Raw genomic sequence first — 24,476 nt, 5'->3', positions numbered from 1 at the left:
AGTAGGCCTAGTTAAGAGTTTGGATTAGCTTCCAAAAATAAAGGACAACATACACTTGTGAGAAAACATGATTTTATTTCTTATGCAAACTGCAACATATGATTCATATTTACCCAAAGGAGGAAAAAAGTCAAACGATACCAGTGGCAGTTAATTCACACAGTTCCTTATGTTAGCTAGGTTGCAAGTCAAAAACACCACTTTCAACCTACAGCCTAGGAGGGCATTCTATAGGTTCTAGTATAGAACCATTTCTAAGCACAAACATAGCTCAGACGAAAACTGAACTCCTATTAATTAGCAGTTCAGTATTTGCTCAGATAAATAATATTAGCTCTACATGAGAAGAAAATGGTTCACATTTCAGATGCATGTACAAAAACTGGGTTCCAAAAATGTTATCCAATTGACTTATTTTGGTTGAAAAATCCCTGTTGTTGTCTTGTTACACATGCAAGTCAGTCAAGTGAAAAAGTCTTGTTTCCGCCACTTTATTCTCCTTCGTAGACAGTTGGAACCTCATGCAGTACAATCTGCATCATGTCATTGATTGGAAGGATGAAATTGATTGGCTGTAATGCCAGCCCCTATAACAAAATGGTGATGGAAGAGCCTCAATAACTCTGAAAAGCAGTCTGGGCTGGGATCAGGAAGATCAATGAGGAGGAAGTGGGACCAGAGCACAGCGAAGAAAGGAGGTTCACTGGGTGGTTATGCACCCAGAGCTGTGACTTATACTAAAAACTCATGATACTTCAAAACCATTCCTTTTGGTCCTCACTCCCTGATATGGTCTGGCTGTGTGCAGCTGATACAGATGTAGTCCTCTTTTTCAGCCTGCTTTGCAGACACTCCCACGCAGACCTGATGGAACCACTGCTGGCAGCTTCCGTCACACTGGACCCAATTCACCTGATAAAACGAGAGGGGGAAAGAGACACTGGTCAGATTCTGTATTGTTGCTGTATACTCACTTTATACAAATCATACTAAATACTATTTTGAATATACTACAATAAGTCTGTTAGTTGATCTCTAAAACAATTTGACACAAGGGGAGGGAAAGCACATTGAAATGACCCACAATATTACGCAGTGGAGGGGGGTGTAATGCTAACCTGTTTCCCCTCTGGCTCTCGGCACCACGGTGCAGCGCACAGGGTGAAGTCTTCATCCGAGTCCGACAAGGAGAGGTCAGAGTGGGTGGCGGTGAGTGAAGAGGTCCCCTTGGCCTCCTGGCTCCTCTCCTTGTTCAACTTGGGCTTCTTCTTGCGGGGCTTCTTGGCTTTGTCCTTGCGCTCGGAGCCCTCCTCCTCCATGTGCCGCTTGGTCCTCTTTCCATTCACAGCCTCCTTCTTGGGACAGGCTACTCCATTCTGGTAACAGTAACCACACATGAAGGTCATACACATAATTAGAACACTAGACTGGACATAAACATTCTTATGATGGTCCAAAGATCAGCCATTGGTCAACCATGATTTGCCAGTGCTGTAGTAATTTATCGGCACTGCATGCGTGTCAACTAGATATACGGCCAGTTTTAGAGGAAATAATCCATAAATGTTTTCAAATTAACCGCCAATATGCCAACATTCCATTCAAACAATGTTGTCAATCCACAGCCATACACTGGCTGAAATCAGTTGATAGGATTTAGACATGATGTAAATGCAACAAGTACTGATATTGTATCATATAATAGCATTCAGCTTTCCAAGAAAACAACATCCGAGACATTTATGTTCTGTTTACATATATTTTACAGGCTATTTATAAAGAAATGTTTATATAAAACCTGTTTACTATAATTCCATTACACAATTTCTGATCCGTCCCATGCCTTTTATTTTCCTGCGTAAGTCAGAGGAAATGCCACTACTGCCCTTCATTCCAATTACACCGGTTTTGGATTTCTCGCTGACCAAGATGGCTGCCATTTCCACCCAGTTATGAAACTGACATTTCCCCTCTAGTAATTTAATATTGAACTCGACCAAAAACAATGGAATTGCCATGGAATCTTGTGGGGGAAAGAGCCATGGGGGAATGATCCCGTGTCTCCTCAGAGTACCACAGTACGAGTCATAATACCCATAAAACCTAATTTTGGAAACACTTAAAATAAGGTCTGTTTTGTGTAGGCTTAACCTGGTGTGATATTTTGATAACCGTGTATAGTTTTGATAAGTCACCGTGTCCGAGAGAGATTTACATGGTTATCAAAATGTCACGCCAGGCTAAGCCTACACGAAACAGACCTTATTTGAAGTGTTTCTAAAAATTCCCAAAAACTTTTGGAACCATTTTGCTGTTTGACCGCTAGGTTTTATGGGTATTATGACACCTCCACTATGGGGCTCTATTTTTGTATAAATTTGTCTACATTTCGGCTATTCTTTATATGTGTATTTTACACGATGTTGACATAAAAATCTGAGTATAATGCTTGTATGGATGTCAACCCCAACACATTCATGTCATCGTTACCAATCATCTGCATTACAGTTAAAAATGACTACCATCAACGATTTCTGTATGCTAGCTGTGCTAACCAAGTGATACGAGCGGGAGTTGGCATTTAGCAGTCACGTCTTCTAGACCTGAAAAGGGACAACTTCTACATGAAAACAGCCAAATTTAACTTAAGTAAGCACATTGTGGACCTGTAACAATACATAAATCATGACGGATATGATGAATATCCCCTTTGTTCGATCAGCTTTGTCGAATGTGCGCCAATCTGGTCAATGGAATGTCTGCATTCCATTGACTCCTTTATCACATCTATTAGGCTCTCTAAAGTCATGAATGTGATGTTTTGGTTTGAAAAATGTTTGTTTTGTAACTTTGTCATCTTTTAATCATTAGATGTTTGTTTTACCATCGAGGAACACTTTGAAAATAAGTTTTAATTCATGCTTTTAAGTGCCATCCTCTGGGATTCAATGCACATCTTGTCGTATTATTTATTACCCAAATAAAATTTAAAAAATGAATGTCAAACTTGAAGGACACATTTTCAGAAACTTCATAAATACATCAATATAACCATTACAACAAGTGGTTAGCCTGCTACCTGAGCTCTGCCTTAAAGTAGTAGACTAGTATGTTACCTGGTTGTGAGGGGGGCTCCCTCCCTGAGAGTTCTGCTGGTGTTGATCCTGTTCTGCGCTGTGCTGTGGAAAGGGGCTGTCTGTGTGGTGGTGATGGCGGGGGTCCAGTTTAATGAGGGATCTGTACAGCTGCTGGGTCTCAGGCAGAGTCACCTGCAGCAGGAAGCCCTCTACCATCAGCTCCTCCAGCTCAGGGCTCAGTCCTGAAACAAACACCAACAATACGGCTCAACACAGCCCTTTCAGGAATATATATATATATTTTTTAAAGTGTCATTAATTTGATACATATAATAGAAATGTGACTTGTTCTGAGAGGTTGGGGTATTAGATGTTGTTCCCAGCCCGACACTGACCCTGCAGAGGAATGCACTGGTGCTCTGTGTAGAACGACATGCTGTTTGTTTCCTGAGTCGGAGACAGAGCCCAGGTTGGACTAGACGAGGCCCAGCGCTGATGTGACGTCGTCACAACCACCCCCTCGGCGGAGGCCTGCTGCACGCGGTGCTGCCAGCGGACCGTCCTCTCGATGAGGAAGCGTAGGGCGTCACCCTCAGGCAGCCGCACTCTGATGCGCTGCAGGGAGGCCAGCAGGGGCAGCACCCGGTCAAGAGGGGGTTTCTCCGAGAGTTGGCACTGGGGGCACACCCAGGCCTGGTTGGGCAAGGGGTCCTGGTTAGAGCCTAAGACGCAGCTGCGGTGGAAGGCGTCACGGCAGAGCTCGCACTGCAGCATGGCACCTGACGGAGCCTTGTGGCACACACACACCCTCAATGCCCCGCAGTCACCGGCCAGGAGGAGCTTGGACTCGTTTGAGGCCCTAAGGGCCAGCAGACTCGCCATCTCTTTCTGACGTACCTCAGCCAGAGTGGCCATCTACAGAGAGGGGAACCAGCACAGGTTGGCGTGACAAGACGCAACTCACTACATCAACATACATGTAACCAAACAGCTACAGTATATGGAATACTGTATCAAACCATACATACATTTAATCATGCACCTTCATATTATGGGTCCTCATATCAATTTAGAGGAGTTCACTGATTGCAATAGCTGGGTGTAGTGGGTATCTTTAGAATATAGTGGAATTTAATGAGTTCAATGGTCTGCGCTTTTGGTTTAAAAAAACATTACGTAGACAGAGAGAGAGCAGCACGTACAGCAGAGGCAGAGTCCTTGCTCTCTGAGAGGGCCCTCTCCACATCACTCAGGCAGTCCAGCCTGGCGCTGTTTCTCTCGCTGCACTGGGCCGCATCCTTTGCCCTTTTATACTTTGACTGCTGAGGCCCCGTCCCAGCCTCACACCGGGGGCACAGCACCTAAACACACAAGACACCAAGCCAAATCCCAAAAGACCTCAGGAGTGATTTTAAGACTAACACCCAGATGGCACACCATTTACTTTATAGTGTACTACTTTTGACAACCCCTAAGTTGTCTGATTATGTGTATTGGCATTAGAGTGTTGTAGATGGTTTACCTCCAGCAGGGAGTAAGCAGAGTTCTTCATTAGAAAGGTCTTGGCAGCGCTCTCCTTCCAGGCCTGCACGTCAAACACCAGGGAATCAAGTCGAGCAAGGGGGTCCAGCCAGACTGGGATGGCCTTGGCCCGGGACACCAGGTCAGTCAGGGTATCCAGCACAGGGATACGGCCTCCCAGCTACACACAAACAAACAAAACACAGAAAGACAAGTATATAGATACTCTTATAAGAAGTCTGGCTTTCTTTCCTTCTCTTCTCTCTCGCTTTTTTCTTTTCAGTCTGGCTAACCAGAAGCAGTTGTATTGTTATTTAAAAAAGGTATCAATATAGAATACAACTATATTCATTCAGAAATGTTTCCAATTACATGGGATCATAAACTAGAATGTAGTGCATTTATTTTGACCAGGGACATTGTCAAAGACAATTCCCCATGTACAGTGCCTTGCGAAAGTATTCGGCCCCCTTGAACTTTGCGACCTTTTGCCACATTTCAGGCTTCAAACATAAAGATATAAAACTATTTTTTTGTGAAGAATCAACAACAAGTGGGACACAATCATGAAGTGGAACGACATTTATTGGATATTTCAAACTTTTTTAACAAATCAAAAACTGAAAAATTGGGCGTGCAAAATTATTCAGCCCCTTTACTTTCAGTGCAGCAAACTCTCTCCAGAAGTTCAGTGAGGATCTCTGAAGGATCCAATGTTGACCTAAATGACTAATGATGATAAATACAATCCACCTGTGTGTAATCAAGTCTCCGTATAAATGCACCTGCACTGTGATAGTCTCAGAGGTCCGTTAAAAGCGCAGAGAGCATCATGAAGAACAAGGAACACACCAGGCAGGTCCGAGATACTGTTGTGAAGAAGTTTAAAGCCGGATTTGGATACAAAAAGATTTCCCAAGCTTTAAACATCCCAAGGAGCACTGTGCAAGCGATAATATTGAAATGGAAGGAGTATCAGACCACTGCAAATCTACCAAGACCTGGCCGTCCCTCTAAACTTTCAGCTCATACAAGGAGAAGACTGATCACAGATGCAGCCAAGAGGCCCATGATCACTCTGGATGAACTGCAGAGATATACAGCTGAGGTGGGAGACTCTGTCCATAGGACAACAATCAGTCGTATATTGCACAAATCTGGCCTTTATGGAAGAGTGGCAAGAAGAAAGACATTTCTTAAAGTTATCCATAAAAAGTGTCGTTTAAAGTTTGCCACAAGCCACCTGGGAGACACACCAAACATGTGGAAGAAGGTGCTCTGGTCAGATGAAACCAAAATTGAACTTTTTGGCAACAATGCAAAACGTTATGTTTGGCGTAAAAGCAACACAGCTCATCACCCTGAACACACCATCCCCACTGTCAAACATGGTGGTGGCAGCATCATGGTTTGGGCCTGCTTTTCTTCAGCAGGGACAGGGAAGATGGTTAAAATTGATGGGAAGATGGATGGAGCCAAATACAGGACCATTCTGGAAGAAAACCTGATGGAGTCTGCAAAAGACCTGAGACTGGGACGGAGATTTGTCTTCCAACAAGACAATGATCCAAAACATAAAGCAAAATCTACAATGGAATGGTTAAAAAATAAACATATCCAGGTGTTAGAATGGCCAAGTCAAAGTCCAGACCTGAATCCAATCGAGAATCTGTGGAAAGAACTGAAAACTGCTGTTCACAAATGCTCTCCATCCAACCTCACTGAGCTCGAGCTGTTTTGCAAGGAGGAATGGGAAAAAATGTCAGTCTCTCGATGTGCAAAACTGATAGAGACATACCCCAAGCGACTTACAGCTGTAATCGCAGCAAAAGGTGGCGCTACAAAGTATTAACTTAAGGGGGCTGAATAATTTTGCACGCCCAATTTTTCAGTTTTTGATTTGTTAAAAAAGTTTGAAATATCCAATAAATGTCGTTCCACTTCATGATTGTGTCCCACTTCATGATTGTGTCCCACTTGTTGTTGATTCTTCACAAAAAAATTGTTTTATATCTTTATGTTTGAAGCCTGAAATGTGGCAAAAGGTCGCAAAGTTCAAGGGGGCTGAATACTTTCGCAAGGCACTGTATTGCACTTTGGGACATAACCTAAGAGGCTCATACCTGTAGGGTCTCTGCCTCCTGAAGCCAGTCTTTAGCCTGGTCCACCGTGTCCTTCAGCAGCAGACAGTTGGGAAGATAGGCAGGGATACTAGCCACCTCCTGCAGAGCTTCCACAAGAGTTTCCACACAGTGACGCGGCCTGGAGATAATAGAAGCTAGGTTTAAAAACAAAAAAATATGCACAGTACTGCTTTTATCTTCAGTGTCAAGTTCTGTCAAGACCTTTTCATATATTCCCCAAACCAGGTGGAACAAATGAGTCACACATTTCCCAGTTCATATGGCTCTACAGTAGTCACTTATCACATTAGCACTAAGGAGTTCTCTTTTCAGACGAGTTGAAATCTGACTAAACCGAGACAACTTTGAAGCAATGTTGCTTATAAAACAGTGGAATTAGTGCTCAGTATACCATGTTACTCTATTCAAAACGTTGACTGAAGTTCAGTTGTCAAATAACGACCTTATTGTCCAAGATGTCTCACTTTAGGCCAGTTTACCCTAATGGCTATGGGCCCATGCTCTGTTACTGGCATCTGTGTAAACTGTGGCGTAAGCCAGCAGAGCAGAGCAGAGCACTGTCCGAACCCACTGATCCAGTTAAAACACCAGGAAGCAGCTTTCAACTCCAAAATGCAAACCTTGCACTTTTCACTCTGCTGGCTGAACTTCTAAGCAGCTTTTGCAAGCAAGGTGTCAGTGCTATTTATGTACCATTTCAGTGTGCCTTATTTAGTTTTACGAGTCTCAATCAATTTTATCTAACTTGTTTTGTGTATCTCGTAGCCATTTCCTAATGAAAACATTTATATTGCTTTACTACTGAAGGGGGGCCGAAATGACTGATTTAGCCTCGGTTTCAAACAGTCTCATTAGGAAGACTGAGAACAATATTTCGGTCTTAGGGGCATAATTTGCAGTGGGTGTCTTGTGTATGTTCGAACGTGGGAAGCGTTTGTACATTCACTCTGCCAAAACAGTTACTCACCCTTCTATACAACTTGAAACAGTTTAACCAGGTCCCATATCCACAAAGCTTGTCAAGAGTAGAAAATTGGTCATAAGTACTGAGAAGAGACACTTTACTTCTACTCTTATGGGTAAAATATAAAAACTATGCACGAAGCCTCTAGTAATAAGGAGTCCCACCTACTCCACATATATTTAAGAGAGCTGTCCTAACCAGTTAAGAGCTACCAGCAGGTGTCTTGATTATAGAAAAAGGAAGAGAGTCAGTGGTTCCTGTGCAACATACATGCAATTGCTTTGGAGCTGAAAGAATGTTTTGATATTTCTATATGATCAACTCATAAATAATACAGACCTACATGCAACAGTATCTCTTGCGCTTTTGACAAAGATTTGACATGATATGCCTGAATAGTTATAACCACTAGGCTAATAAATCATTACATTTTTATTTGGATTATTTCATTAATTTACATCATGTTATCACTTTGGAGCGTATTATCACATTGTTAAAAAAGATGGCCAAATTGGGCAATCCTATACACTTAAGAATTGGCCAATGACAGCATCAAGGGCGGCCTGTGTGTTCGGGAATTAATGATAGACCTTTCAAAATGTTTTATGCAACATTATCGGCAAGTAACTTATTGCCTACTGTGCCATAAGCGATTTAACGTGCCGAGTGTTGATGCAACGGTAATATTAACAAAATTCCACTTCTGGGTCATTCTATGAAATTGGTCAATCTGTTTTAAAACCAAAATGTATTAGTCATCCTTTAACATTATAAATCAACATAAATTACAGCTTAATGCCTTTTTACAACAAAACATTTAAAAAAAATGTTTGTACTGCCTGATAATATTAAAAATGTTTTGATTAGTAACAATTTACTTTACACAACTGTTTAACACCAGTGACCAGTAACAGTTACAGCAGTGACAACTATGCAGACAAGGTGGCATAGCTAAGATGGCAGCCACAGTAGTTCAAACCACACTTAACACTAGAACCGCCAAGACTATCAATCTCACCGTTTTCAATTTGTAATTTCAATAACTTAAATTTCAATAAAAACCTTGAACCCACCTGTCCCTGACTTTTTCGAAATGTGTTTTTACACCATCAGTACTTCGAGATAAATATCATAAGATAAAACTTTTCGCATTTCATCCTTAAAAAAAAGCGCACGACAATCAAAATGACTGTATGCATATTTAACATTAGACTAGTTGGGCCTCGACGAGTACCAATAGTCACCAGTCTAATAAATCCATTTAATATACAATCAAAAACATACATTATTATTTTGTTTAGAATGGTCATAAAAAACACATGATACCGTTACGTTCCCCAGCAAGAAAACCAAAAATGTCACTCAAACAGAAGGGGGAACTAACAAAGGTTCACTGACCAACAACCAAAATGAAAAACATTACTAGCAACAACAACTGGAGCCTAAAAAGATACTCACCATGTGTACCCACTAAATTTTCCCAAGACGCAAATAAAAGAACCCACACCAAAATTAAATACAGGAAGAAAACCAAATAAGTGAAGCAAAACAAAACAAACAAACACAGGGAAAACAGATTAAGAATTGTTTTTCTAGAAATCAAAATGGGGAGAACCAACTAAAGGTGTCAGTGCATGCTCGGAGTTTGTGTGCTGGTAATCTTTCCCCCTTCTGATGACCAGGTGGCGAATCGCATCTCTGGCAGACATATCAGTGTGGATGACGGATCACCACCTCAAGCTGAACCTCGGCAAGACGGAGCTGCTCTTCCTCCCGGGGAAGGACTGCCCGTTCCATGATCTCGCCATCACGGTTGACGGCTCCGTTGTGTCCTCCTCCCAGAGCGCTAAGAACCTTGGCGTGATCCTGGACAACACCCTGTCGTTCTCAACTAACATCAAGGCGGTGGCCCGTTCCTGTAGGTTCATGCTCTACAACATCCGCAGAGTACGACCCTGCCTCACACAGGAAGCGGCGCAGGTCCTAATCCAGGCACTCGTCATCTCCCGTCTGGATTACTGCAACTCGCTGTTGGCTGGGCTCCCTGCCTGTGCCATTAAACCCCTACAACTCATCCAGAACGCCGCAGCCCGTCTGGTGTTCAACCTTCCCAAGTTCTCTCACGCCACCCCGCTCCTCCGCTCTCTCCACTGGCTTCCAGTTGAAGCTCGCATCCGCTACAAGACCATGGTGCTTGCCTACGGAGCTGTGAGGGGAACGGCACCTCAGTACCTCCAGGCTCTGATCAGGCCCTACACCCAAACAAGGGCACTGCGTTCATCCACCTCTGGCCTGCTCGCCTCCCTACCACTGAGGAAGTACAGTCCCCGCTCAGCCCAGTCAAAACTGTTCGCTGCTCTGGCCCCCCAATGGTGGAACAAACTCCCTCACGACGCCAGGACAGCGGAGTCAATCACCACCTTCCGGAGACACCTGAAACCCCACCTCTTTAAGGAATACCTAGGATAGGATAAAGTAATCCCTCTCACCCCCCTTAAAAGATTTAGATGCACTACTGTTCCACTGGATGTCATAAGGTGAATGCACCAATTTGTAAGTCGCTCTGGATAAGAGCGTCTGCTAAATGACTTAAATGTAAATGTAATCTGTCTAGCACTGCGGCCTTATGAATGTTAGCCTGTTTAAAAGGTCCTGCCCATGTTGGCTACGAAGAGCATGATCACAGAGTCGTCCAGAACAGCTGGTGCTCTCATGCATAGTTTAGTGTTTCTAGCCTCGAAGCGCACATAAAGGTATTTAGCTTTTCTGGTAGGTTCGCCTCAACTGGACAGCTCGCAGCTGGGTTTCCCCTTTGTAATCTGTGATAGTTTGCAAGCCCTGCCACATCCGACAAGCATCAGAACCAGTGTAGTAGGACTCGATCTTGGTCCCGTGTTGACACGTCACCCGTTTGATGGTTCATCTGAGGTCGTAGAGGGATTTCTTATAAGCGTCCCGATTAGTGTTCCGCTCCTTGAAAGCGACAGCTATAACCTTTAGTGCAGTGTGGATGTTGCCTGTAATCCATGGCTTCTGGTTGGGATATGTACATATGCGGGGACAATGTCATCGATGCACTTATTAATAAAACCAGTGACAGATGTGGTAAACTCCACAATGCCGTCGGATGAATCCCAGAACATATTCCAGTCTGTGCTAGTGAAAGAGTCTGGTAGTTTAGCATCTGCTTCATTGGACCACTTCTGTATTGAGCGCGTCACTGGTACTTCCTGTTTGAGTTTTGGTTGTAAATCAGGAGTATAGAGTTGGTCAGATTCGCAAAATGTATGGCGAGGGAGAGTTTTGTATGTGCGTGTGTGTAGTAAAAGGTGATCTAAAGTTTTTTTTCACCTTAGTTGCACATGTGACATGGTAAAACGTTTTTTTTTTCCTGCATTAAAGTGACCGGCCACTAGGAGAGCATTTTCTTGTTTGTTTATGGCCCTAGACAGCTCATTGAGTGCGGTCTCAGTGCCAGCATCAGTTTGTGGTGGTAAATACACTGCTACCAAAAAAAACAAAAAACTAGTAGGCATCTACCAAACCCAGATTCATCTGTCGTACTACTAGATGCGTGGTTCATTACTCCAGAGAAAGCGCTTCCACTGCTCCAGAGTCCAATGGCGGCGAGCTTTACGCCACTCCAGCCAATGCTTGGCATTGCGCATGGGGATCTTAGGCTTGTGTGCTGCTGCTCGACCATGAAAACCCATTTCATGAAGCTCCCGAACAGTTATCGTGCTGACGTTGCTGATAAAGGCAGTTTAGAATTAGGTAGTGAGTGTTGCAGTCGATTTTTACGCACTACAGCACTCACCGGTCCTGTTCTGTGAGCTTGTGTGGCCTACCACTTCGCAGCTGAGCCATTGTTGCTCCTAGACATTTACACTTCACAATAACTGCACTTAGTTGACCGGGGCAGCTCTAGCAGGGAAGAAATTTTACAAACTGACTTGTTGGAAAAGGGGCATCCTATAATCAGCATAATTATTTTTTTTTAAACACAAAATAGTACAATTGGCCAGGAGACCATAAAACTGCCACCATTCCCTCCGGCGCCATTATGGTGCTGCCCAACCCAAGGAAATCTGTTACATACTAGATTCCTTACATCTCGCAAATCTCCATTTTGGACGATGCCGACTTTATGACCAAAATTAACCTATTTACACAGGAATAAATCTTTGACTTATAGCGATGCCACATTGGCTGTCTTCAACCAGAGAAGTTGGTTTTTCGGTTCAGTTGCGCTTGAAAAATGTTTTATTACTCAAGTCAGGAAAGACATTTTACAGCCCTGTCTCAGGTTGACTCCTACTACAGCTAGGAGTCTACAGCCCTGTCTCAGGGCAAGAGTTTTCCATGTACATTGTTTCATGTAGAATAGAACCACTACAAACACCTCTTTCTATGACAGACTGACCAGGTAAAAGCTATGATCCCTTGATGTCATTTGTTAAATCCACGTCAGTGTAGATGAAGGGGAGGAGATGGACAAGGATTGTGTATGTGTACCATTCAGAGGGTGAATGGGCAAGACAAAAGATTTAAGTCCCTTTGAACAGAGTATGGTAGTAGGGGTCAGGCGGACCAGTGTGTGTCTCGTGAACTTCAAATTTTCTGGGTTTTTCACACTCAACAGTTTCCCATGTGTATCAAGAATGGTCCCCCACCCAAAGGACATCCAGCCAACTTGACAATTGTAGGAAGCATTGGCGTCAACATGGACCAGCATTCCAATGGAAAGCTTTCGACACCTTGTGGAGTCCATGCCCCGACGAATTCATGATGTTGAGGGCAAAAGGGTGTGCAACTCAATATTAATAGTGTCCCTAATGATAGGTACACTCAGTGTATATAAACCCTGGATTGCTGATGCTATGTATTGGCTATTGAGTGGCTGAATGGAATTCTACAGTATTTCAATTAAATGTTAAGGACAAAATTACATGCATTTAAGTATTTTTGTAGTAGTGGGGACAGTAACAGTAATCTCTAAAAATGATACTTTAAGGAAAACATTTCTATATTTTCAGACATTATATTATGTGAGCTTAACATAAATGTAAAAATGTATGCATTAAGGTCTGTAATAGAATAATGTAGACATTAATAAAGGCATTTCTGTAGCTTCCAAAATATTTTCTAAAATGGTGATGAGTGACAAGACGTAGCTTAAACACAGCACCCCCTATCAGTCATCTAGTGTATATATAAATCATTGCATATTCAGTTACAGTACTGTCTAAGCCACTCGCCTCCTCGTCTGCCTCTCACCTAGCCTCCATGAGGCGGAGCGCCCGCTCCTCCCAGTGCTCCGACATGGTAAGCAGCTCCTGCAGGCGGGCCATAGCCCTCTCCACTGAGCCGTGTGGGGCCAGGCCCACCCCCTGGTCTATCAGCCTCCGCATGGTGTCCAGACATAGGCTGTGTGGCCGGACACTGGCCCCCTTAACCCCGTCTAGCCAGCGGGCCTGCTCCAGTCTCTCCCTGAGCAGGGCCAGCTGGGGAAGTTCCACATCCAGGCCCAAGCTCAGGTCCAGTAGGCCCTGCAGCGCCACTGGGCTGGGGGCCTCGTCAGAGAGGAGCTGCTCACTGCTCTGCTGGAAGTCATCCACGCGGGTCAGCAGGTCCTGGGGGAAATACAAGCAGGTTAAAGCGCTAATCAATTCAAGTTGTTTTTCAGTGTTCTCCTGGTCCTAAAAGACTACGGTGGCTTGTAGGTAGGCTTTTGTCCCAGCCTAGTGTCACATCAAGTAATCAATCAACTCATCAAGACTGCTTAGCGGAGTCAGGTGTGTTAGTGAAGTGAGAAACAAAGTACTTGTCTTGTTACTGTGGTGGTAGTAGGTCCTCCGGCCCCTATCACCAAGCGTTTACTTTAATGTCATTTAACTAACATGCTGTGTGGACCTCAGTTCATCTTTCAATCACCCACATGGGTATATGCCCCTAAAAACTAATGAGGAGATGGGAGAGGTGGGACTTGCAGCGCTTCAAAAGTCACAAATAGAACCAAGTTCTACTTTAGCGCCTGGCTACGCAGACGCTCGTTGACGTGCACAAGCATTGTGGGTGCAATGATTGAATAACATGTATGTGTACATTTACTTTTGGTGTGGTCAGTATGTAAGGTAATTAAGTCAACCATATATCAAGTAAAACCTTCCTAACGCCTACCTTAAGTAAGGGGGCCTGGCGGATGCTGCAGGGCAGGTTGTGCAGCTGCCTGACAAATGACCTGAGCTCCTCCACTGTCAGCAGGTTCTGGCTCTGGGACTTCCTTCCACCTGAACGATACCTGACAACAACACACTAGATCAGAGACACGGCTAACATTCAGGGCACACAAGCTGGAATACATTTTCACTAAACCACATTTGCTCTGCGATAGATTTGTGTACTGTCCAGGGCGTGTACTTGTACATCAAGCTGCCTTTGGCTCCTACCCTATAAGCTGTTCTGGCTTGTCAGGCCAAGGCTTGCGCAAGGCTACTTACTTACGTTATTGCTTTCAGAATTAGCTATCATTTGGCTAACTATGTGGCTAAGAACACAAGAATCAGGTATGGTAAAGGATGTTAACTAGGAATGCACAATATAAATCGGTAAGCATATCGGACGATATTTGCTAAAAATGCCAACATCGGCATGGGCCCGATATCTAGTTTAACGCTGATGTGCATACCTATATAACGTAGGCAGATGACAATGACGCCATGAAAAATACTGAGCTACATGTGCAACACAGCATTCCTAACCTAGCCCACAATGTCTGCTGTGTGGATCTATTTTGAAGAAGTTTCAAAGGAAGATGACAAAAAGGCCATATGCAACGTTTGTGCTGCTATTATTTCCAGAGGACAGGAGAAAGTGAAATCTTTCAATACCACAAACCTAATTACTAATTTTAAATTGCATTACCCCCAGACGTTCGGCGACTACTTAGAACAAAAAAAACTAAGCTCACACTTCCAACAAGTTCAAGTCGAGCAGTCCTTTGAAAGAGTAACAATATTTCAGCGAGACAACTCAAAGGCGAAAACCATTAACGCCAAGATAATGGTATTCATTGCCCTTGACAATAAACTGTTCTCTGTCGTGGAGGATGTTGTAATTTCGGTTCATCCCTAATTTTAACATTATAAAGCATTTTAAATGGGCCTCCGAGTGGTGCAGTGTTTTAACGCAGTCGTCAGTTCAACTGGGTTTCCTCCGACAAATTGGTCTGGCTGGCTTCCGGGATAACGGGCGGTTTGGCGGGTCATGTTTCGGAGGACGCATGACTCGACCTTCACCTCCCGAGCCCGTTGGGGAGTTGCAGCGACGAGACAAGATCGAAATTGGGGAGAAAAAGGGGGTAACATCTTTTTATTAAAAAAGCATGATAATACAATAATATCAATCATGTGTGTTTATACACACACACACGGCCTACCTGGTCTGTCTCTTCCCAATGAGTAGCTGCTGGGCCACCACAGCACACTTCTCAGCATCCAGGGTGACTGTGCGGAGCTGCCGCAGGAGGTCACTCTGAGGGAACCGCTTCACCTCTGCCTCCACCACCAGGGAGCGCAGCTCTTCCAACCCTGAACACACATAAATAAACCAACATGGCTTTAAACAGTCATCTATGCATTCAAAGAATCACGGTCCAATGATCAAGTAAGCTGTACAATTAGCAAAGGGTAGAGAATAATCTATTTTAAACTATTCTGGTATTCTGTGTGCATCCTTAGACAAAGACAACATATCTGGGTGATGAGGAGTACAAAACATTCCATGAGACATTTAAGAACATCTTGTCTTCTTTGGGTTATGCAAATAAGCAACCAAAACATTTAGCGTTTTATTACGTAAGGAATCATTTGAATTACAAAGATGCCTGAACCCAGAGGTATCCTACTTAGGGTTACAACTTACCACTTTTCTTGTCTTGTTTGGCCTCCAGGATGTCACTGACATGGGAGACCCAGTATGTGTAGGACTCAGCACGCAGAGTGACTGCTTCCATCATGGGGTAGAGCTCAGCCATGGTAAACCTGTAGCTGTAGACCAAGACACAGGTCTAGTGTGTTTCTGAGGACTAATCCTGGCTGAGTAACAGCTGTCACAATTGGTGATTTTTCTAGCCAGGTGACCCATATCTTTTTAGTGTTTCGTCTTTATCAGAAGGTCTAGGCCTTTAGACGTTTCAATGCTGCGCACTCCAACTTTGACCCTTACTTTAAGTTGACACGTTCTTAAAAAGGGGCATTTTAGTCGAGAACATTTTTTAAATACAATTGTGCATGGGATCTGTAAATTTGCATTTGAGCTGTTGGCTGCTCGTTTCTGTAAAACATGGGATGTACATAATGAGGGGGACATGATGTATATTAACATTATGTGGCCATTTAGAACTAACTTGGCTGTGGATTGACTTACTTGAGTGTGAGTTCGCTGGAGGTGCAGGAGCAGAGGTCGTGGGCATGGTGCAGACACACCAGCTGGCCGGGGCTGCAGGGACAGGTGAGGGCAGACAGGTAGCAGGTGGTCCTGCATTTGGAACACTGGCGCTCCTCGTCTGGCAGCAGGTCGTACTCCGCCTGCTGGGAACGCTGCACGCCCTGGGAACACAGATACGGTCATCAACACACACCCACAGATTAGTAGTGTCAAAGAGATCACACACAGACACCCACACCTAGAGCCATACTAGGAGGAGAGACAGGGATGACCCGGGCACATAGACACATCTGGAGGAAAGTTAACTGTGGCCATTTCAAATCAAATTGTATTGGTCGCATACACATATTTAGCAGATGTTATTGCAAGTGTAGCGAAACGGTGCAGTAATCTAATACACAACTCTAAAAAAGTTAAAGAATGGAATTAAGAAATATTAGGAAGAGCAATGTCAGAGTATAAATAAATGGGATGTATAGACATTATGGACAGTAGATGGATAGAATAATATATGTAGAGCAATAGTTCAATTGGATAGGACTAGAATACAGTATATACAGTGCATTCAGAAAGTACTCAGACCCCTTCTTTCCCCACATTTTGCTACATTACAGCCTTATTCTAAAATGGATTAAATCTACACACAACACCCCATAATGAAAAAGCAAAAACAGGATTAGACATGTTTGCAAATGTATAAAAAAATAAAAACGGAAATATCACATTTACATAAGTATTCAGACCCTTCACTAGGTACTTTGTTGAAGCACCTTTGGCAGCGATTATAACCTCGAGTCTTTTAGGGTATGACGCTACAAGCTTGGCGCACCTGTATTTGGGGAGTTTCTCCCATTCTTCTCTGCAGACCCTCTCAAGCTCTGTCAGTTTGGATGGGGAGTGTCGCTGCACAGCTATTTTCAGGTATATCCAGAGATGTTCGATCGGGTTCAAGTCCAGGCTCCGGCTGGGTCACTCAAGGACATTGAGACTTGTCCCGAAGCCACTCCCTGCGTCGTCTTGGCTTTGCGGTTAGGATCGTTGTCCTGTTGGAAGGTGAACCTTGACCTAAGTCTGAGGTCCTGAGCAGGATTGCATCAAGGATCTCTGTACTTTGCTCCGTTCACCTTTCCCTCCTGACTACTGAGACTGCTCTTCTCTGTATCACGGAGGCGCTCCTCACTGCTAAAGCTAACTCTCTCTCCTCTGCTCTCATCCTTCTAGACCTATCGGCTGCCTTCGATACTGTGAACCATCAGATCCTCCTCTCCACCCTCTCCGAGTTGGGCATCTCCGGCGCGGCCCACGCTTGGATTGCGTCCTACCTGACAGTTCGCTCCTACCAGGTGGCGTGGCGAGAATCCGTCTCCACACCACGTGCTCTCACCACTGGTGTCCCCCAGGGCTCTGTTCTAGGCCCTCTCCTATTCTCGCTATACACCAAGTCACTTGGCTCTGTCATAACCTCACATGGTCTCTCCTATCATTGCTATGCAGACGACACACAATTAATCTTCTCCTTTCCCCCTTCTGATGACCAGGTGGCGAATCGCATCTCTGCATGTCTGGCAGACATATCAGTGTGGATGACGGATCACCACCTCAAGCTGAACCTCGGCAAGACGGAGCTGCTCTTCCTCCCGGGGGAAGGACTGCCCGTTCCATGATCTCGCCATCACGGTTGACAACTCCATTGTGTCCTCCTCCCAGAGCGCTAAGAACCTTGGCGTGATCCTGGACAACACCCTGTCGTTCTCAACTAACATCAAGGCGGTGGCCCGTTCCTGTAGGTTCATGCTCTACAACATCCGCAGAGTACGACCCTGCCTCACACAGGAAGCGGCGCAGGTCCTAATCCAGGCACTCGTCATCTCCCGTCTGGATTACTGCAACTCGCTGTTGGCTGGGCTCCCTGCCTGTGCCATTAAACCCCTACAACTCATCCAGAACGCCGCAGCCCGTCTGGTGTTCAACCTTCCCAAGTTCTCTCACGTCACCCCGCTCCTCCGCTCTCTCCACTGGCTTCCAGTTGAAGCTCGCATCCGCTACAAGACCATGGTGCTTGCCTACGGAGCTGTGAGGGGAACGGCACCTCAGTACCTCCAGGCTCTGATCAGGCCCTACACCCAAACAAGGGCACTGCGTTCATCCACCTCTGGCCTGCTCGCCTCCCTACCACTGAGGAAGTACAGTTCCCGCGCAGCCCAGTCAAAACTGTTCGCTGCTCTGGCCCCCCAATGGTGGAACAAACTCCCTCACGACGCCAGGACAGCGGAGTCAATCACCACCTTCCGGAGACACCTGAAACCCCACCTCTTTCAGGAATACCTAGGATAGGATAAAGTAATCCCTCTCACCCCCCCCCCCCCCCCCCTTAAAATATTTAGATGCACTACTGTTCCACTGGACGTCATAAGGTGAATGCACCAATTTGTAAGTCGCTCTGGATAAGAGCGTCTGCTAAATGACTTAAATGTAAATGTAAATGACTAGTCTCCCAGTCCATGCTGCTGAAAAATATCGCCACTGCATAATGCTGCCACCACCATGCCTCACTGTTGGGAGGTGCCTGATTTTCCCCAGACGTGATGCTTGGCATTCAGCCCAAAGAGTTCAATCCTGGTTTCATCAGACCGGTGAATCTTGTTTCTCATGTTCTGAGTCCTTTAGGTGCCTTTTGGCAAACCCCAAGCGGGCTGTCATGTGCCTTTTACTGAGGAGTGGCTTCTGTCTGGCCACTCTACCATAAAGGCCTGATTGGTGAAGTTCTGAAGAGAAGGGAAAACCATCTCCAGAGGAACTCTGGAGCTCTGTCAGAGTGAACATTGGGTTCTTGGTCACATCCCTGACCAAGGCCCTTCTCCCCCATTGCTCAGTTTGTCCGGGCAGCCAGCTCTAGGTAGTCTTGGTGGTTCCAAACTTCTTCTATTTAAGAATGACGGAGGCCACTGTTTTCTTGGGGACCTTCAATGCGGCATAATTTTTTTGGTACCCTTCCTCAGATCTGTGCCTCGACACAATCCTGTCTTGGAGCTCCACGGACAATTCCTTTGACCTCGTGGCTTAGTTTTTCTCTGACGTGCACTGTCAACTGTGGGACCTTATATAGACAGGTGTGTGCCTCTCCAAATCATGTCCAATCAATTAAGTTTACCACAGGTGGACTTAAGTTTTAAAAACAACAAGGATGATCAATGTAAACAGGATACACCCGAGCTCAATTTCAAATCCATTAGCAAAGAGTCTGAATAAAGTATTTCTGTAAAAATTTAAATAAAAAAAACACTTTGCTTTGTCATTATGGGGTATTGTGTAGATTTATGAGGAAAATGTATATTTAATCATTTTTAGAACAACTTCTTTGTATATAAGCTCAGCAAAAAAAGAAAATGTCCCTTTTTCAGGACCCTGTCTTTCAAAAATCATTTGTAAAAATCTAAATTACTTCAGATATTCACCAGAACGAACAATCCCTCCATCAGTGCTCAGACTGTCCGCAATAGGCTGAGAGAGGCTGGACTGAGGGCTTGTAGGCCTGTTTTAAGGCAGGTCCTCACCAGACATCACCGGCAACAACGTTGCCTACGAGCACAAACCCACCGTTGCTGGACCAGACAGGACTAGCAAAAAGTGCTCTTCACTGACGAGTCGCAGTTTTGTCTCACCAGGGGTGACGGTCGGATTCGCATTTATCGTCGAAGGAATGAGCGTTACACCGAGACCTGAACTCTCGAGTGGGATCGATTTGGAGGTGGAGGGTCCGTCATGGTCTGGGGCGGTGTGTCACAGTATCTTCGGACTGAGCTTGTTGTCATTGCAGGCAATCTCAACACTGTGCGTTACAGGGAAGACATCCTCCTCTTGCCATACTGCTCGTTCTGTGCATGATTTCCTGCAAGACAGGAATGTCAGTGTTCTGCCATGGCCAAGAGCCCAGATCTCAATCCCAATGAGCACGTCTGGGACCTGTTGGATCAGAGGCTGAGGGCTAGGGCCATTCCTTCACAAAATGTCTGTGAATTTGCAGGTGCCTTGGTGGAAGAGTGGGATAACATCTCACAGCAATAACTGGCACATCTGGTGCAGTCCATGAGGAGGAGATGCACTGCAGTACTTAATGCAGCTGGTGGACACACCAGATACGGACTTACTTTTGATTTTGACCCCCCCCCTTTGTTCAGGGACACATTATTCAATTTCTGTGGAACTTGTTCAGTTTGTGTCTCAGTTGTTGAATCTTATGTTCATACAAATATTTACACGTTAAGTTTGTTGAAAATAAACGCAGTTGACAGTGAGTGTTTATTTTTTTTGCTGAATTTATATATCACGCACAGTCAAAAGTTCACACACCTACTCATTCAAGGGTTTTTATTTTTACATTGTAGAATAGTGTAGACATCCAAACTATGAAATAACACATGGAATCATGTAGTAACCAAAAGTGTTAAATCAAAATATATTTTATATTTGAGATTCTTCAAAGTAGCCACCCTTTGCCTTGATGACAGCTTTGCACACTCTTGGCATTCTCTCAACCAGCTTCATGAGGTAGTCACTTGGAATGCATTGCAATTAACAGGTGTGCCTTGTTAAAAGTTCATTTGTGGAATTTCTTTCCTTCTTAATGCATTTGAGCTCATCAGGTGTGTTGTGACAAGGTAGGGGTGGTTTATCAGAAGATATCCCTATTTGGTAAAAGTACACATTATGGCAACAACAGTGCAAATAAGCAAAGAGAAATGACAGTCCATCATTACTTTAAGACATGAAGGTCAGTCAATACGGAAAATTTCAAGAACTTTTAACATTTCATTCAAGTGCAGTCGCAAAAACCATCAAGCGTTATGATGAAACTGGCTCTCATGAGGACTGCCACAGGAAAGGAAGACCCGGAGTTAACTCTGCTGCAGAGAATAAGTTAATTCGAGTTACCAGCCTCATAAATTGCAGCCCAAATAAATGCTTCACAGAATTCAAGTAACAGACATTCCAACATCAACTGTTCAGAGGAGACGGTGTGAATCAGGCCTTCATGAACGTATCGCTGCAAAGAAACCACTACAAAGGACACCAATAATAAGAAGAGACTTGCTTGGGCCAAGAAACACGAGTAATGGACAGACCGGTGGAAATCTGTCATTTGGTCTGATGAGTCCAAATTTGAGATTTTTGGTTCCAACCGCCGTGTCTTCGTGAGACGCAGAGTAGGTGAACGGATGATCGCCGCATGTGTATTTCCCACCATGAAGCTTTGCTGTGCTTTGCTGGTGACACCGTCTGTGATTTATTTAGAATTCAAGGCACACTTAACCAGCAGGGCTACCACAGCACTCTGCAGCATAACGCCATCCCATCTGGTTTGCACTTAGTGAGACTATCATTTGTTTTTCAACAGGACAATGACCCAACACACCTCCAGGCTGTGTAAGGGCTATTTGACCAATGAGAGTGATGGAGTGCTGCATCAGATGACCTGGCCACAACCACCCGACCTCAGCCCAATTGAGATGGTTTGGGATGAGTTGGACCGCAGAGTGAAGGAAAAGCAGCCAACAAGTGTTCAACTTTTGTGGGGTACTCCTTCAAGACTGTTGAAAAAGTATTCCAGGTGAAGCTGGTTGAGAGAATGCCTAGAGTGTGCAAAGCTGTCAAAGGCAAGGGGTGGCTACTTTGAATAATCTCAAAGATACTTTGATTTGTTTTGTGGTTACTACATGATTCCATGTGTTATTTCATATTTTTTATGATGTGTTCACTATTATTCTACAATGTAGAAAATTGTAAAAATAAAGAAAAGCCCTTGAATGAGTAGGTGTGACCAAACTTGATTGTATATATACACATACAGTACCACTCTCCAAATGCACTGTACGTGCCGGTATGAGAAGGCCTCACCATCTTGCTGACTTTGTCCCTCAGCTTGTCTTCCTCCTGGAGCATGACGGTCATGTCCCTCTGCACAGCCGAGGCAAGGGCCACATCCATGGTGGTGTCCGCCTTGGACGCCATCTTGCAGACCATCTCGTCGTGGGAGAAGACACAGTACCTATTCAGCTGCCGATAGTGGTCCACACACATGCGGCCCATGGGCATCTGAGAAACAGCAGGAGGCTTTGGGTTAGAACTATACTCTACCATCGATTTAACACCATCAACAAGATCCATACACAGTGCTGGTTACATCAGTGATAACCAAACTTGATCCAAAGAGCTACAAGGTATAAAGGCTTTTGTCCACTGCTCATTAGAAGCATCTTCCGGTTATTAAATTACTAGCTTCTGTATGGTATTTATGAGGGACTTCATGGCATCTTACCCAGTCCATGGTGCAAAAGTTGACAGCCTCAGCGAAGTTGAAGCCCTGGTTAAATCCACTATGGTAGGCTCTGGGGAAGGTGATGACAAACTCGCCAGAGCACTGATTGGTGCGATAAATCTAGAGAAGAGTAGGTATGAAGTCATGGTTAGACCAATACCATAGCTACACACAATGTTATATTTTTTCACTTACCCACCTGCCTTCATCACTGTATGTGTGTTGTTGGTGGGTGTGGTACTTACGGGGACGCCGTGGTTCATGAGTGTGTTGGGGTTCATGATGGTGACCAGCTGGTGCAGGAGGTCAGGCTGGGACTCAAACAGCTCGGGGGCCAGTTTCCTCATCACCCACTCCAGCTTCTCTGCAGCGTATCCCGGAACCCCGTACCACGTCTTGGGCTCTCCCCTGAGAACACAGATGCCATTGTCTCAAAAACACTGATGTTATCACTTAAGCTTGAGGTGTATTCTTGTGTGTTAATACTACGTCAACCAATAAACTAACTCCAATAGTAAACAAGCATATGGGTTTCAAAAGATTCCTCAGAATAAAAGAAGCAGAGACTATTTGCTTAGACCTCTACACAATGCTTGATACCGAGGGCCAAGTTATCCCAGGTCCAGACACAAGGTCATATTATACTATACTGATGGCCTGTGGGGCCTTAAGAGGACACCTGTCTGTACCAGTGCAAGTAGTTGATGGAGTAGCTCCAGTGGTCCTCAATGTGCCAGCAGAAGGAGGAGAAGCACATGCCCACGTAGAGCCAGGGTAACTTCATCCCACAGATGTCGGCCGTAATGTGAGTCAGCACCGAAGAGTCCATCACGGGCATGTTGTTCAGGTTCCAGCCACTGCTCAGGTAATCCTAAGCGTCAGAGAAAGGACAAGTTCAGGCTAGACTGAACTCAGGGTGACAGTCTAAGATACTGGGTCTGAGATGCTACTTTACTGGGAAGGGTTTCATCTGCATTAGAACTCCAATATCACCATAAATACTAGCAGGGTCTCTGATGGGCATAGATTTCTGGGAGGTTGTGATTATTAGCTACTAGCTAGCTAATGATTGTCTCAATTCTAGATCTAGAAAATATTGAGAGAGGTAGATTCTAAAGAAATGAATTATCTTTAGGTGACAAACTGCTCTCTAGATCAGAGATGATGTACTGTTGCAATGATGTTGTGGTAAAATAAACTTCATAATCCTCCCAATACCTAGCCTATGTTAACCTGTAAGAGAGCCTTTGTACCTCATCCTCAGGGGAGACTTGGAATCGTCCGCCTCTGATGGGGAAGCCACTCCCAAACTCCTTGGAGGCGATGTCTGCCCCATACTCCACAGTAACGTCCTCTTCGATTGTGCTGACCAAGCGCCAGAACTCCTTCTCCACTAGCTCTGTTGGAACCATCTGACAGACAGAAAGACACACCGTTACCTCAACTTCCGACCGAGCTCCATCTAATACAGTCAATATCAGGCTGGAGTTCAGAAGCACGCCACTGAGAAAATATTTTGAAATGGAGGATCCAAATATTTTCCAGTTCTCCCTCTACTAAACACCACATATACTGCCAAACTTACATGAACCGGCATGTTGAAATAGTCTGACTTGAAGGAGTCTGCCATGTCCCCAAAAGTGCGTAGAGAGTAGTCCCTGCCAGCCTGCTCGAAACCAAAGGCTACCTGAGGTTTGCAACACTCCTGTGGGGAAGACAAGAATGGGAAGTAAGCACTAATACAGCAAATGTCACCTTTAAATAAATAAATAAATAAAATAACAGGAGAAGAATTCCATTGAGTAGCTACAGAAAATAACAAACAGAAGAGCAGAATTTGAGCATGCTTTTGTCGAGCTGTGCGTTTGCCTTTACAGTGAAAACAATATTGGAGTTTCCATTTCCAGACTACTGCTGCTGCAGTGTTCAGCAGCTTCCCCAGTGGACGGGGTGTGTGGAGTGTGTTGACAGAGTAGTATGGTAATTGGGTCTGGAAGAGAGAGGCA

General features: G+C 44.6%; 1 protein-coding gene across 1 annotated transcript in view; it reads right to left on the bottom strand.

Annotated features, from left to right (window-relative positions):
- Positions 1-55: 55 nt before the first annotated feature.
- Positions 56-24,476, bottom strand: part of LOC115143056 (lysine-specific demethylase 5B-B-like) — a 36,323-nt gene continuing 11,902 nt past the window's right edge. Inside the window, exons 9-26 of the mRNA XM_029683063.2 lie at positions 24,056-24,175; positions 23,724-23,882; positions 23,160-23,341; positions 22,716-22,878; positions 22,471-22,590; positions 22,050-22,247; positions 16,134-16,315; positions 15,630-15,754; positions 15,145-15,295; positions 13,887-14,007; positions 12,984-13,339; positions 6,722-6,860; positions 4,600-4,779; positions 4,280-4,438; positions 3,473-3,992; positions 3,117-3,319; positions 1,119-1,376; positions 56-912 (exon numbers count right to left, since the gene is read on the bottom strand). Coding sequence (XP_029538923.1) covers positions 778-912; positions 1,119-1,376; positions 3,117-3,319; positions 3,473-3,992; positions 4,280-4,438; positions 4,600-4,779; positions 6,722-6,860; positions 12,984-13,339; positions 13,887-14,007; positions 15,145-15,295; positions 15,630-15,754; positions 16,134-16,315; positions 22,050-22,247; positions 22,471-22,590; positions 22,716-22,878; positions 23,160-23,341; positions 23,724-23,882; positions 24,056-24,175 — 3,471 coding nt within the window. The 3' untranslated portion in view covers positions 56-777. The remainder of the gene's footprint in view (positions 913-1,118; positions 1,377-3,116; positions 3,320-3,472; positions 3,993-4,279; positions 4,439-4,599; positions 4,780-6,721; positions 6,861-12,983; positions 13,340-13,886; positions 14,008-15,144; positions 15,296-15,629; positions 15,755-16,133; positions 16,316-22,049; positions 22,248-22,470; positions 22,591-22,715; positions 22,879-23,159; positions 23,342-23,723; positions 23,883-24,055; positions 24,176-24,476) is intronic.

Source organism: Oncorhynchus nerka, linkage group LG15 (genome assembly GCF_034236695.1).
Source record: "Oncorhynchus nerka isolate Pitt River linkage group LG15, Oner_Uvic_2.0, whole genome shotgun sequence".
Taxonomy (NCBI): Eukaryota; Metazoa; Chordata; class Actinopteri; order Salmoniformes; family Salmonidae; genus Oncorhynchus; species Oncorhynchus nerka.
The sequence above is the reverse complement of the archived record's forward strand: the minus strand, read 5'-3'. Positions and strand labels throughout refer to the sequence as shown.